General features: G+C 40.3%; 2 protein-coding genes across 8 annotated transcripts in view; both read left to right on the top strand.

The window, feature by feature from the left end:
• Positions 1-4714, top strand: part of kmt2a (lysine (K)-specific methyltransferase 2A) — a 47388-nt gene extending 42674 nt beyond the window's left edge. For all 7 annotated transcript variants that reach the window (XM_037774610.1, XM_037774609.1, XM_037774606.1 and 4 more), the window contains exon 34: positions 36-4714. In XM_037774610.1, coding sequence (XP_037630538.1) covers positions 36-311 — 276 coding nt within the window. In that variant the 3' untranslated portion in view covers positions 312-4714. The remainder of the gene's footprint in view (positions 1-35) is intronic.
• Positions 4715-10067: 5353 nt separating this feature from the next.
• On the top strand, positions 10068-14823 carry c1qtnf5 (C1q and TNF related 5). Its single transcript, XM_037776516.1, has 3 exons — positions 10068-10237; positions 13541-13794; positions 13875-14823. Exons 2-3 carry the CDS (start codon positions 13554-13556, stop codon positions 14393-14395), a joined length of 762 nt encoding a protein of 253 aa, XP_037632444.1. The 5' UTR covers positions 10068-10237; positions 13541-13553; the 3' UTR covers positions 14396-14823.
• The last annotated feature ends 506 nt before the right edge of the window (positions 14824-15329 follow it).

Raw genomic sequence — 15329 nt, 5'->3', positions numbered from 1 at the left:
AACATAAAAAACCTCTGTCTTTTCTTTTCTCAAAGGGGATTGGCTGTTACATGTTTCGCATCGATGACTATGAGGTGGTAGATGCCACGGTGCACGGTAACGCCGCCCGCTTCATCAACCACTCCTGCGAGCCCAACTGCTACTCTCGGGTCATCACCGTGGACAGCCAGAAGCACATCGTCATCTTTGCCTCTCGGCGCATCTACTGCGGAGAGGAGCTCACCTACGACTACAAGTTCCCTATTGAGGACGCCAGCAACAAGCTGCCCTGCAACTGCGGCGCAAAGAAGTGTCGCAAGTTCCTCAACTGATCTCTAAACAGTTTAAAGAGGACTGAGAGTCTGTTGAGCAGCAGTGCCACGATGTTCTGAGGTCCCGTGGCACTGGCTTCATGCCGATTTCCTGGGTCCGGCCCACGTAGGGCCGCTGCCGACAGGGCCCGAGCTCTGTGAGTGTTTCTGCCGCTGGTGTTGGCAGAACACAGCCGAGGCAGCGGCCCGTGGGTCGTACTGTACATGGAGGAAGGGGCCACTTGTAGAAATTCCAACATATTGTGCCTCCTTTTGTCTCATTTACATTTGGCACGGGAAGTTTCACCTTCAGAGGTGAGTTATGAAACGGTTCGAGCCTTCACAGCATTGCAATATTAACTTTAATTTACATTTGGATGATAAAGTTACCCCTTCATCATTTTTTTTTTTTTTACATCGGCCCATCCTCCTTAATTTTCTAGAAATGTGTTATGGTCCACTAATGCTGAGATGTGAAAAACAATTGGTTCCATTTTACACCAAAGTGCAATTTGTTGAAGGGACTTGGAACAGTAATTTTACTAGAAAGAAAAATTAGAAATTTGTTAGAATTTCTTTTTTTTTTTGTTTGTTTTTTGATAAATCTCAGTGTCAGCTGTTATTGATGCACATCTCCCTGTCTGAATGTGCCCTGATGCCTTCAGAGCCGTCATGATTTACTCCCCCTAACCAGGCGGTGTGTACATTTAACACTGTAAATAGGAGCTGCTTGGGAAAAAGCAGCCTGATCAGAGCTGTGCAGGTGGGGACACTAGGGGGAGCAGTGGCCACAGAAAGGAAGAGAGAGAAACGAGACAAGGAGGTAGAAATGTAGATTTGTTTAAGGTTATGTTTGGCCGTTTTGTGTAAAGGGTGATATCTGAGGTCGATACCATCCGTTGTACTTAAATTGACTTTTAGTCTGACAGCTTGGTAGCTACGTAGACGTGTTATTGATGGGATTACGCCTCTGGCCTGACAGAGCGAGGCAGCTAGAGATTCTGGTGGACTGACAGCCAAGGGACTGGAGAACCCTACTGATGTGCTTTAGTAGACATATTTATAATTGATTTTTTTGGAGCTGTGATCCAGAACCAGCCGTGGATCTCACAGAAACATACAGACGAGTGCACGCTGTTATTATCAAACCTGTTTTTGGTAATTAATTATATAAGCTCTGACTTTTGAAATCACGTTCCAAATTACAGCAGCAGAGAGAACCAAACATCACGCCCTTGAATTGAATTTTCACACGGCTGGTTTTCTTCTTGGCCTGTTGTGATAAACCATTACTATGGAAAATGTTTTTTTTATTTGTATTAAGTCTTTTAAAGTCTGTTATCTTTTTTATTATGGACAGGGAAATATCATGCTTGCTTTTAAAAAAACAAATGTAAATACTGTATATTTTTCTACAAGAGGACTTACAAAGCACTCACTAGTGAATAGCACTTAATGATGGTATTTATATTTTTAAAAAATCGTATTTATTTTATTGCCATTTTTGTAGGAAATAGAGGTTTACAAACACTAATTCTTGGTCTCTATGTTTTGTATTCCGCTGCCTTTTCAAAGTTGTTTTTTGTTGTAATTTTTTTTAATTTGTAGCCTGAATGTTTTCTTTGATTCCAAAGACTGACACTGGTCTGTGGCTTGGTCCCGTTGAGTTCAGTCCACCAGTAGCTCTTTTATCTATCCCGGGGACGTTTGTTCAGAGCTGACGTTTTTTTGTTTTCCAGTTCTAGCTGGCAGTATGGCAGTCATGTGAACTATTATTATGCACTTGAGAGAGTTCAGATTGTTGATCCATAGCAGATATCTCCTCTCTCCAGCCTTATTGTCTCCACACCACACCACACCGAGAAACCAAGTCCACTTACAGGCGGTCTTAACGAAACAAGATTTTTCTTGTCGCTAATCAACCCTTGGTCGACAGGCAAGAGTCCCATCAAACAGTTTTGTCCCTCTGCAGACTTCAAATAAAGAGGTGCCTTTTTATTTTAATGCTACCAACAGCATTCATCACACCCCCCGTTGAGACGATCCGTTTATTAAAGAAACCACTTCGTCCTGGTGACCACTCATCACCAGCATTTACAAAATCACTATTCTCTCATTCAGTCTCCTCATGGTTTGCCTTAGTTATAAATGAGCATGCCTCTTCGTTCTTAAGCCTTCACATCCTGGACCGAATATCTGATTAGACTGTTTTTAGACTGACTGGTTCCACTATGCGATTAAAGTCAAATGACTTTGTTTTTGTCCCTTAAATTAATTTATTGTTGTCCGCCGTTCACTTCGTTATCACCTAAAGGCCGTTAGCAGTCGCTCCACGTTGTTGTGAACTGAAACAAATATACGACCCGCGCATGGTTTGCACTTTAGCTGTGACACAGGCACTGAATAGACATAGGAAAAACCCTTTCTCCAGACAGACAATGCAACTCCACAATGCTGAAACCACAAGCACAGATAGAATACGTTGTGCATCAAGGCCCTGATATATAAAAACCGAGTTCGGTCATCGATGACTCCTGAAAGTGGCGTTTGAGTCTCTAGCAAAGTGCACTTGACTCTTTTTTTTTTTTCTGCAACAAAGTGAAGGCAGGGACCACGCCAGCAGCCCTTTCCTTCCTGAAGGTGCAGTGTGTACAAACCCTCGGCTGCGCTTTTCCATTTAGGGGCCCAAGATCAGCCCGACCCTGACTGACAGGCCAGCCTCGCGGTTGTACAATTGCACCTACGTTGGGCTCGCTGGGTTCAGCTGCTAAGGTCAACAATGAATGTATATTCCTCCTCCACGTCACCATGTGGCGCGCGACGATACTTTGTCAGCTACGTTTGTTTTCAGTTCTTGTGTCGACAACCCTGGTAGATGTGTGGATACGACCTCAAACTGGGCAGCAGTTTTCATTTCAGCACTGGGAATAATACTGAAGTGTGAACAGCAGCGGCATTTCTGTCTGTAGGACAACTGGTTCTTACTGGGTTAGCTCAACACTTCTCGCTAGCATCGGTGATGACACGTTTACCGGTGCCAAAGGGCTCTGTCTCCGGCTCTCACTCCTTGAGATCCACTTCTGAATTTTCAGTGAAACAATAAGTCATTTATTTCACTGTTTAAACGGCATATATATATACAATAAGGAAATGGTCTGTGTTGTTTCTTTGGACTTCATTTTACCACGCCACACCAGTGGCCCTTCTCCGTCATTATCTGTAATTATAGTATAAATACATAACAATATTATACGGAAACATGCATAGTGATTTCTTGTACTTTAGTATCTATACAATATATGGAATGGACAGACAAACTTAGTTACAGTAGCAAAACAGCAGATTTATAATGGTTAATAGCAATGTTTCAATGTACTCTATAATGGTTTTGTGTTACAGTACTATCAGATGAAACTAACGTGCATCATTCTTTTGTATATTGATATCCAGTACCAGTTTTGCTGTGCCTGTGAGTGTTCCTCCGTCAGCGAGGATTCACTGCAGTTTTTTTCTTTTTTCTTTCTGGACAGGAAACGGTTTTTATGTGATGAGAAATGTAACTGTATTAATGTGGTTGTGAACTTCTTGAGGTCAGCCATTATGTTTTGTTTTTACCCCCTCCCCCTGGTTGTTGTAGTGAATGTTTTTCTGTTTTTTCTTTGTACGTTTTAACAGGGACTTTTTTTTTTTTTTAGACGGCTTACTTGATGTGGTATAAATTAAGAGTTTGGTTTGTGGAGACTGACCAGGAGTTTTAAAGATCCCATTTTGGAAAATCTCTCATGTCTCCCGGACCACCTCTCTCTCCTCCGAAGCTTTGGTTGTACTTATCATGTACTGTTTGTTTTTTTTTATAGAAAGTCATAATGCTGAGATAATGCTGATGTTGAAAACATTTAATTTATTTATTTTGTGCAACATCCACCCTGAATTTGTTCTTTTACAAGTCAAGGTTTGGGAGAGGTCGGACGAGTACGTAACATGTATTTGTAATTTTCTAATTGTTTCTTGTGTATAGAAGTTATCAGCCTAGGATGGGATGTGGTGTCACAGAGGGGAGGCGGACGGTAGGACGTGCAAAAAAAAAAAAAAAGAGGGATCATGGATCATGAACAGGCTTGTTTCTTATGCCTTGAATATACCTTTGTCTTATCAATATTCCTCCTGCTCTCTGTAATAACGGTATTCATGAGTTCAACAGTCATATTTTCTCCCGTTTTAAACAGTGTTCTTTCAATACACATCAATGAAATGAAGGAAAACCACCACAGTGAAAATAGACCACAAACTACTTGGTTGAATGTATAATTAGGAAACAAAGTTGTACATAAGTGTAAAAAGAAAAGTTTCTAATCATGTTTATTTTCTATGCACTTTTTTATTTAAGTGATAGTTTAAATAATAAACATGTCTCCTTTACTCTTTTTAGTCTCTTGCCTCGTTTACTGAATTTGTAAAAAACATATTGTCACATATTGATAACATTTTTATGTAGACAAATATTAAAAAATAAAATAATAATAGAAAGGTGAGAATGAAAGTATGGCTTTTCCTGAAAAATAAATTGTGAATTAATCATTTAAAAAATGTTGGCGTGCCCAAAATGAATGTTTTGTTTATCTCTGTGGAAGATATCTGACCTTCAGTTCACACTTCTAACAAGGCTTGTGAGCCAATAGTAAGAAGACGTTGGTATCACGCGGTATCTCTGGGTCGTCAGTTAGTGTGGAAAAAATGGATAAATGGCTGAGATTGACGGTAAGTGCCTGGCAACGACTTGTTGTGAAGTAAATGCGATAGAACGGGGGAGGGAGAATGCGTCATCTAATGGCTGAATGTTATCAGAGTTATCAATAGCACCTTTAAAGGAACATACCAGTAGTTTAGAAAAATAATCTCACAAAGAGGAATACTTTGTCGCTCTTCTGGAGGTTTCGATCACATCACATGATCTTCATCAGCAGATGATTTTAAGACAACGTGGGCGAGAGGTCCTTAAAGTGCTTTTAGGAAAAAAAAGGAGATTTGAAGGAATGGAAAATGCATCTGCTGATGAAGATCCTGTGATAGGATCGAAAGCTCGGGAGCAGCTACTTCATTGACCTTGTGGTCTTTTCTCAACTGCTGTTTCCAGGTAAAGGTCAAGAATGAACCTTGAACCTCACCATACCAGTTTTCCATGTTTTAGTCTTGACCACAAATTACATATTAACCATTTTGCAAAACAAGCTGCTGTATTTAAATATATTTAATTTATTACTGAGTTTTTATGAACAATGTTATTGCTGTGGCTGTGTCCGGCTTGTCTCTTTTGTCTCCTCTCTTGTGTTCCCCGTTTGTCTCTGTGTGAGAGAGTCTCACTCTACCTGCACAGCTGCCATCAATCAGCTGGTCACCTCTCCGGCTCCCTGCTCTGCACACACCTGTCAGCAATCCACTCATCAACTCTACCGGATGTCAACCGTGGCTTTCCCTCCAGTCCTCGCCGGATCGTTGTTTGCAACATGTTCTCATACCAACTCCTCATATACTGACGCTTTGTCAGACCCCTCGCCGTAAACACCTGCTTATTGTTTAGGGTGACCAAATTCAAACAAACCAAATGTGGGACAAAGAATATGTTTGTGTGGGACAATGTGGGACACGTCAACAAGGCTGAGAGGTAGTCTACAGTTTTGATATAATGTCTATCTAACTTAAAGTGGCAGTAGGCAGAATATTTTTGGCATCATTGGGCAAAAACTCCACAATAACCTTTCAGCATATTGTAATTCAAGTGTTCTGAGAGATAACTAGACTTCTGCTCCTACTCATGGCTCTGATTTCAGGCTTTAGAGAATCTAGACTTTGACCAATCACAGGTCATTTCATTGAGAGAGCGTTCCTACTGGCTGTGCTCCGGTCATGTGACCGGTACTTGGCGTTCCTTCACCAGATTTCACAATGGCAGCGGCGTCACAAACTTTCTCATTTTACAGCTAAACAGTACACTACAAGATGATTCTGAAAACATTTGAGGAGAGAAATAGGCATTAACGTAACATAATATTGATTCATATTTGATCAGCACTGCCTAGTTTGACCGTTTGGTCGGAGTTTGGGAGTGATTGACAGCCGGCTCTCATAGACGGCAGCTGGACAGCGGACCTCAGGTCAGCTCTTACTGCTTGTTTTCCACCGGTCTGTGAAATCTTGCAGATGCCGTTAGGAGCACCGGAGGACACAGAGGCACATGATTTTTTTCAGGTTACCTGTTTCATGTACTACTGTCACCATATAGCGATCGTTTTATAAAAATAGCTTTTTTTAATCATATTTTCTCCAATCTCGCCTACTTCAGCTTTAAATAATAAACATTTCTATTCTGCCCCTTATCTTGTAACATCTCTATGCTTTGCCCGAATGCATCCACAGATCGGCACATCTCCATTCTTGTGAGACTCACATGAACTGTGTCGCTTCATGTCGTATTCCCCCTCGTGTGAAATTGAAAAATAACTGGTAAATTTCACAAAAAACTCTGAGAATCGCCTTCCACCGGCTTATAAATACTTATAAGTAGTTTCACATTCTTTGTTGCAGCTGCTCTTCCTTTTCTTTGTGGTAGTTTCCATCATATTCCACATAAATCTGCATACATTGTGACTGCGGTGACTCGCAATTTTCTCCGTAGGGCATAGCGTAGCAAAGACGGTGAGATGTTAACCTGCACTTGAATCCTGTGTGTGCAGTTTGACAGTAAACTTAGCCGCGTGATGACAGCCTTCCCAGCTGTTGGATAAAGGCCATTTTAGAAAAGCGTCTGTCCTGCAGTGGTTTGACTCTTGAAAACTAGAGCCAATGAAAATGTGTGACATCGTCTCAATATGTGGAACGTGGGACAAGGGATAAAAATGCTGTGCAGTCCCTCGTAAAGTGGCCCATCTGGTCACCCTATTAATGTTGTTAATTAAACCACTTGCTCAGTTTTAAGCAAATAAACCACTTAGTTAGGTTTAGGAAAAAAGCAACATGGTTGGGCTTAAAATTACTACTTTTGTGAAGTGAAAATTAAACGGAACGGTGTGAATACGGGACATGAACGAACAACTGATTGTAAACGTGAAAGTGAAACTTAATGCATGGGACATGAACAGCGGTCTCCTGAATGAAAGTCTTGTGTTTGTTGGACCCATTCACCAACCGTCCCGCCCGCATGGTGTGTCTCTTTCGCTCTTTAAACTACGTCACCACAGCAATTTCCCTGAGCGTTCAATATTGAGTGGGTGCCTTGTGCGTCAGTATTTAACGCAGACAGCCGTGAGAAAGTGTCGGTATTTGAAGCCCTGGGAATGAGATCAGGCTGGTAGTTAATGCTTCAGGCCTCTATTCATCTTATCTGTGAGTTTGGGTCTACCTTCTACACCATAACAGTTATGACATCAGATCAGATTAACTTAATAATTACAGACTTGTTTCTTGTCACATTTCATTCATATTTTTTTTTTTAACTTTTGTGGCATTTTATATTATATATAAAATTCGTTTAGTCAGCAGAGTTAGTTATGTGTGGGCAAAACTGAGCTTTTTCTCCATCCCAGAACAGATGTTTTGGGAATTAAGTGCATCATCACACTACAGTCTTTTTTAACAGCATCTGTGTTCACAGCTTTGTGAGTTAAGTCATGTCGTTGTTTTTACTGTGACTGTTTCTGAGTTCAAACCAAAACTAAAAGCCAGTCACACGTTTGCTCCAACTTCACCAGCGCCACCCACTAGAAATTCATTAAAATTGTAAGTTTGCCACGTGGTCTAAATTAACAGTAAATCCTCCAAGCAGCAGTTTATGGGCTATTACAGGAAATTAGGACGCCCAGAATGTGCTGATTCTGGCGCTGCTAATTAAAAACATGTCTCAACTCCAAGAGTCTCGCTTCAGTTATAGCTCACTGCCTGCTGGATACCGTCCTCACAACAGCCTGGTGACTCAAATTCAAAGGAAAGTCAGCTCCCCCTTAACCCTACAACCCCTCCATCCTCCCTCTTCGTCATCACATTCCCATAAAACCAGCGTTTTAGTGTAAAAACACCAAGCAGATCCATGTGTTCAGTCAGAGCAGTTTCACTCTTTGTTCTCAGTGGGAACATACATGTCACAAAATACTTTTATTTCTATATTTCTATATATTTATAACTGTAGGGTGTGCACATTTTCACAATCAATTATGTAATTTGAATTCCCTCAATATGAGTCAATAACCCATAGAGACTGAATTTATTATGACAAGATGATTTACTGTGTGGTGTTGGCCTGTGAGCCAAATCCGTCCCTCCAGCAAAATGTTGCACCCCGTGACTAAGGCTGAAATTTTGACTATTATAGTTTACAGTTTTTATAGTTTACATAATCGATCACATATCTACTAAACATAGAAATGTAAATACAAGCTTCATGTAGCCTAAATCCACGTAACATCTCATACTGCCCATAGTTGAATAGAGAGACATGCAAACTACTGTGCCTCGTTCTGCAACAAGCTATTCAAACAGCACATGGTGTTGAAGTCCAATAAACCTACCAGAATAATTATAAATACTATAATCCACTTTATTCAAATTAATTGAAAAACATATTCCTTGAATTTAAAACTTTTAATTGTATCACTTTGGCCTTCTTTACCATAACAGATGTGTGTCTCACAAACACAAATATGTGGCAATCTAACTCAAATTGTATGCTGATGACATTTTACTCTAAGACAATAACAACAGTACTTTCATTCAACCATAACAGAAGAACTGAATCACCAAAGTCAATTCATCCTCTGGGAACCACAATTGTATGTACAAAATTTCATATCAATCCGTCAAACAGTTGCTGAGATATTTCAGTCTGGACTGAAGCGATGGACAGAACAAAGTTGCCATCCCAACAGCCGCTAACATGGCTAAAAAAGTATTGTTGAATACAACCTAAAACAGGTTTATAGGTCAATTTTATGCCGAATTAAAAGAAACGAACATGTAAACCTGCAAAACGCTGGTCCTCCTGGCTCATGGTTGAACGTAATCGCTGCCTCCTGTGTTACACTAAACACAGTCCTGCTCCAATGGGCTTCATCCTGCTTATTTTCCATTTTCTCTTTTTCTCCCACAGAGATTGTTCTCTCCTCCACCATCTCCAGTTTTTCTCACGTTTCTGGTCCATTTGGGGTCACTGCTGCACAATAACAGTGAAAACATGTTTTCATTGGCCTGAATTCAAGGGAGCTGCTGAATTTAACCAGCTCAATTTTGGCTTCCTTGTCAAAAAGGATATTAAGAGCTCTTGCTTTATCAATTTAACACTGCCACCGAAGGATCACAGAGAGAAGAGGATTACTGTCAGAGAGTCGTGCCTGAGAGGCAGACTGACATTAGTGGGACTATGTTATCTGCATGGAGCAAATTGCCTCATCTCAGAGGCAGATAAAGAAAATCACAGAAGGAAATGTGCTTGTCTTTATCTGCCTTTATGTCTGTATGTATCTCTCTTTCTCTTTCTCTTCTGTCTTTTGAAGCAGAGTGTGTTTTTGTGCTATAAACTCGTTCTCAGCTGCAGTTTGTTGTGGTGACATTTGCCTTTTTTTTCTGACCACAGCCCTCTGAACTCTCTGTGGTTACATCTTGGAGAGTTTCCCAAACGCTGTTACGTAATGTTGTTTCAGAGCTGGTTATTATTTCTCTTTTATTTGTGCTGGATAAACATCAGATATTTTCCTCTGTAACCTCCCTGTTCTCTCTCCTCCACCCTCAGGTCCTCCTCTCCCACCCTCCCCAGTTTCTAATTGGATTTCATTACCATTTCCTCTCAGTTTTTCCCAGCCGGACTCTCTGGTTGGGAGGAACGGCTTTCACTGGGTTCTTCTCTACGCACTCAAACATCAGCAGCTGCAGCAGCTCCCAAAGACTTCACACTACATCTTCTGGTAAGTTTTGATTGTTTCCTGTGAAAGCTGCTATTCAGTGGTTTGATTTCAAGTCTACACATGTCAGGGTGCAGAGCTGAGATATGTCTGATGGCTTTAGTGTTGAGAACTGAATCTTCTTTTACTTCAGAGTATCCAGTAAGAACTAAATTACCACAAAGTACATCACTGTGTATTGTGCATAATATGACTGCTGGATAATATAGAGGACTTTAAGGCATTGGAGGAAGAAGTATTCAGATCCTTTACTTAAGTAAAAGTAACAACACCACAGTAAAAGTCCTGCATTCAAAAACTTACTTAAGTAAAAGTACAGAAGTATTATCAAAAAAGTAAAAGCAATCATTATGCAACAGAATGGCCCCAGTCTGTGATAAATAATGATATATTAAATTAAGAGATTATTGTTACTGGTGCATTCAAGTTTAAGTAATATTTTAATGTTGTAGCTGGTCAAGTTGGAGCCAATTTGAACTATTATATATTTACATTTATATTATATTATTATATATTGTTGGATATTTGTTTCTAAAGTGATCCATCATATTTATGATACCTTGTTATAATCTAAAAATCTTAATCTGTGAAGTAAGCAATAAACTAAAGCTGTCAGATAAATGTGGTGGAGTAAAAAGTACAATGAGACCCTCTGAAATGTAGTGGTGTAAAAGTATAAAGTAGCAGAAAATATACTACTCAAGTAAAGCACAAGTACCTCAACATTGTACTTATGTACAGTACTTTCCATCACCAGCTAAGGGCATTATTCAGCAACACAGGGGTAAAATTAATGTGCAGCTTTGCCTTTACCAGCCTGGTAAACGTGGATAATATCAGTACACTTCAGCTGGTCTCAATGTGCCAAAATATATGTCAGGTTTACAGAGAAATTAGATTTTTTGAACTGCCTGTAAAAGTTAATCTCAATCATCCTCATATATTACAGCAACCTACAAAAAAATTATAAGAAACTGTCTGACAAATCAGCAGATTATGAATCTACATTAAGAAGAACCGAGACAATAAAGCTGCTCTGACTGTATAAACTGAGTCAATAGTTTGTGTAGTTGTACAGTAAACACTGTTGTTCACATAGTAGTGGTCCATAAACAGCAGATTCATCTTCTGTGCAGCTATTGAAAACATTCATGTTTCTAATCATCTGAGCGGTGGAGGAGGAGGAGTGGCAGACAGCTGTTCAGACTCTCCAGTATTTGTCCTCTTGTCTGCTCTCCTCTACTGCCAGGAATGCTGACATGCATTTCTCCCTCCCTCTTCCTTTTTTCTCTCACTGTTTTCTATCTGTTTATAGCCCCCATCCTCCTCTCCCTCCTCCTATTCTCTCCTCTTATTCTCTCCTCTTATTTTGCAGCTGTTTTCGATGTAAACTCTCAATTCCAATTATGATTAACCTCCAAATAGAAGACAAAAAAACAATCTGTTAAAAACCGAACTGTTCTCCTCATTGTCACACATCACAAACAGTACGTTCTTAACCATGAACATGGAGTCCAGCAGAGAGCTGGTAGTGTACTGTCAGACAGCTGAGAGTCCTCCTGCTCAGCTCATCAGTCCAGTTTATGGTCCTGTGACGCCTGTCCTGCTGCCAGACAGACGGTTAAACAGGGCGACAGCGGAGACGAGCGGGGAAACACTGTGAGTGAGGGTGTTGTAATAAAACATACTGATGTTGTAATAAAACATACTGATTATATACAAGTTAGGTAGCAGTACAGTCTGATGTCTGTCACACAGTGGTTGAAAGTAACTGAGTACATTTATTCAAGTACTTAAGTACAATTTTGAGGTACTTTACTTGAGTATATGCATTTTCTGCTACTTTCTACTTCTCCACGTACATCTCAGAGATAAATATTGTACTTTTTACGCCACTACATTTACTACATACTTTTATTAGATTAACATTTTACATAAAATACATGTATTTGCCGCTTATAGATACTAATTACTTAAAAAAACACATGATATGATGTACTATACTACTAATCTACCCAGTAGTACACAAAGTATATACAATTTATTTCCACGTTGACAAACTACATCATTAAAATACTCTTACATGTATTCCTTAGTGATAAAAACAGAATAAACAAACAGGAAACAGAAGCAGACGGAAGGAGAGACGACTTGAGGATGACCCTTTTATCTTTTAAGTGTGACTTCTGAGAAGTCTTTCTGGTATTCAGCATCTCAAACCTTTATTAGAAACATCTGTATTGTCATCTTGTTTTTGTTCTGAAGATATGATTAATCATTAGTTCAGGATGTTGCATTATTTTCATTCTACTGAACTGAGAAAAAAAAGAGATTTTGTAAAGTCTGCATGTCCCTCACTGAGACAAACGAGTGTTAAAAATACATTTTTATTGACATGGATTTCTGATCTTTGCACTCTGCAATTATACCAATGTGTAATGCCAGACTATTAATTTATATTTAGTTTAAATATTGAGTTATTGATGTAAAAGTTAAATCAGTTTGGGGTCATAGACGATGGTCTTTTCTGTTTGCTGTTGGTTGAATCTTATTTCATTCCTGGTCATTTTTTTCCTTTCTTTTTCCCCTCAATCACTTCCCGACCACGTGCCTTCCCTGAAACAGAGCATGCTGTTCTTGTTATCATGACTCTCAACCTTTCATTACTCAAGAAAGCTGAATCACCGGTTGGAACCAAGAAATTGCACCTGTGTTAATAAACACACGCTCCACGTGGGTGTTGTTACAGTCAGTAAAAAATCTCAATTTATAGGCACGTTTTAATATTTTTAAAGCTATTAGATTGTGCAATGATATGTACCTGGAGTGGAGAGGGACACTTTCATGAGTCGTCTGGTCTAAATTACTGGCTATTTCCTTTCAGTTTTGGCAGCACTGACACGTAATGAGTAAAGCCAACTCAGTAATGTAATATGATTATTTCAGTTTTATTTTGCCCTCAAACCAAGCGAGGAATAGTCCTTAAATTCATGCGATAGATTCCCTTTAACTGCAACTAAACTGAAGCTTTTGTAGTTCTGTGCCACACAGTATGTTTGTAGGTAAAGTCCTTTCATTACAGTGTGTTTACGCAATTTCAACATGTATACGTCCCTGCTTCTGTAATCTGATCAAGTTTGATTTTAAGTGATGTTTAAAGGGGTGTTTGTGGTGCACTTTTGTTTAACCACATCACTATTATACCATTGTATGTAGTCCAGTTCAAACTGGTGTTACCGTAATGTTAAACCATCATGTTTCCTTTATCTTTGCAAGTCTAAACTCTATTTCTCTTTTGTCCCTCAGCCCTGACACTGCAATGACCTCACTCAGGCTGTTGCCCTTGTTGCACTCCCTCCTCCTCCTCCTCCTCCTCCAAATCCATTTTTCCAACCAGTTAGAAGACAACAAGATCCCTCCCAGTCTGTGTACCGGTCACCCTGGCATCCCGGGCACTCCTGGAGCTCACGGCGGTTCTGGTCAGCCAGGGAGAGACGGGAGGGACGGGAGAGATGCTGCTCCGGGGGAGAAGGGACAGAAGGGGGACGGAGGAGACCCAGGTGCTCTTGTTTTTATTGATTCATGTGTGAGTATGTGATAAATGTCCCTGCAGTGGATGCTCATGTCTGTGCTCCTCCAGGTGAGACAGGAGTGCGAGGCCTGACGGGGGACAGAGGTAACCCAGGAGAGAAGGGAGAAAGGGGACAGGCGGGAGAGTGCGCAGTGGCCCCCAAATCAGCCTTCAGCGTCAAACTATCCGAGGGCCACACGATACCCATCACTGTGGGTAATGTAGTCTGTTTTGACAAAGTCGTGCTCAATGAGCAGGGTGACTACAACACAGAGACGGGACGCTTCACCTGCAAAGTGCCAGGAGTTTACTACTTTGCCGTGCACGCCACAGTCTACCGTGCCAGCCTCCAGTTTGACCTGATGAAAAACGCCCACACAGTGGCATCTTATTTTCAGTATTACGGCAACTGGCCCAAACCGGCGTCCCTGTCTGGCGGCTCCATGCTCCACCTCATCCCTGGTGACCAGGTGTGGGTCCAGATGGCTCTGTCAGAGTACAATGGATTTTACTCCAGCACCAAAACAGACAGCACCTTCACCGGCTTCCTGGTGTACTCAGACTGGAAAAACTCTGCTGTGTTTGCATGACACATATGAACAAAAAAAAAGTCATATCCCACTTTTGGGAAATGAACCACAACCTGTTTTTCTTTAGCCTATTTCAGTTTTCTAATTGAGAAGTTCTGGATAAAGACGAGTGAATAGGCTGTGACTTGGTACATCTGTATTTGTGTAATGAGTATAAAACACACCAGACAATGTTACTTGAATGGCACATACCGTACTGGTGAAGTGTGAGGTACACGCACTGTTGATTCAGTGTCTGTTCCTCAGTCGGAGCCTTTAATTCTTGTAACAGATGTTGTGACAACGGCCTTCAGCCAACTCCATTCAACCAGTTTTATGCTATTATTGCACCTTGTTTCCAAGTGTCAATATCTGCACAGCAAACATGTAAAATGAATAAAAACACACACGACTGACATATTTTTGGAAATAAATACCCATTAACACTAGATACTGTGAGTGGATCAGTTTCACTTCTTGTTGCAATAAGTCAGTTCTACAATTTCAACATCAATCTTGCACACATCTGTTTTATTAGTCATTTACCTGATTGCAGTGGTGGAAAAAGTACTCAGATCCTTTACTAAAGTAAAAGTACCATTAAAACAGTGTAAAATCACTCCATTACATGTAAAGTCCTACTTAAGTTTAAGTAGCTTACAGAAGTATTATCACCAAAATATACTTAAAGTTTTTAAAGGACTCGCTCTGCAGAAAAATGGCTCCTTTGAGTGATTTATTATTATATATGACTGATGCATCAATGTATAGGAGGCATTTTATTGTTGTAGCTGGTCGAGGTGGTGCTAGATGTAACTACTTTATATACTATAAAGAGTAATAGACAGGTATTTTAATCTCATGGTTCCCAACCTAAGGGTCGAGCCCCCTCCAAAGGGTCACAAGATCAATCTGAGAGGTTGTGAGATGATTAATGAGGCAGAAAAGATAATTT

This window comes from Sebastes umbrosus, chromosome 7, assembly GCF_015220745.1.
Source record: "Sebastes umbrosus isolate fSebUmb1 chromosome 7, fSebUmb1.pri, whole genome shotgun sequence".
Lineage (NCBI taxonomy): Eukaryota > Metazoa > Chordata > Actinopteri > Perciformes > Sebastidae > Sebastes > Sebastes umbrosus.
The sequence above is the reverse complement of the archived record's forward strand: the minus strand, read 5'-3'. Positions and strand labels throughout refer to the sequence as shown.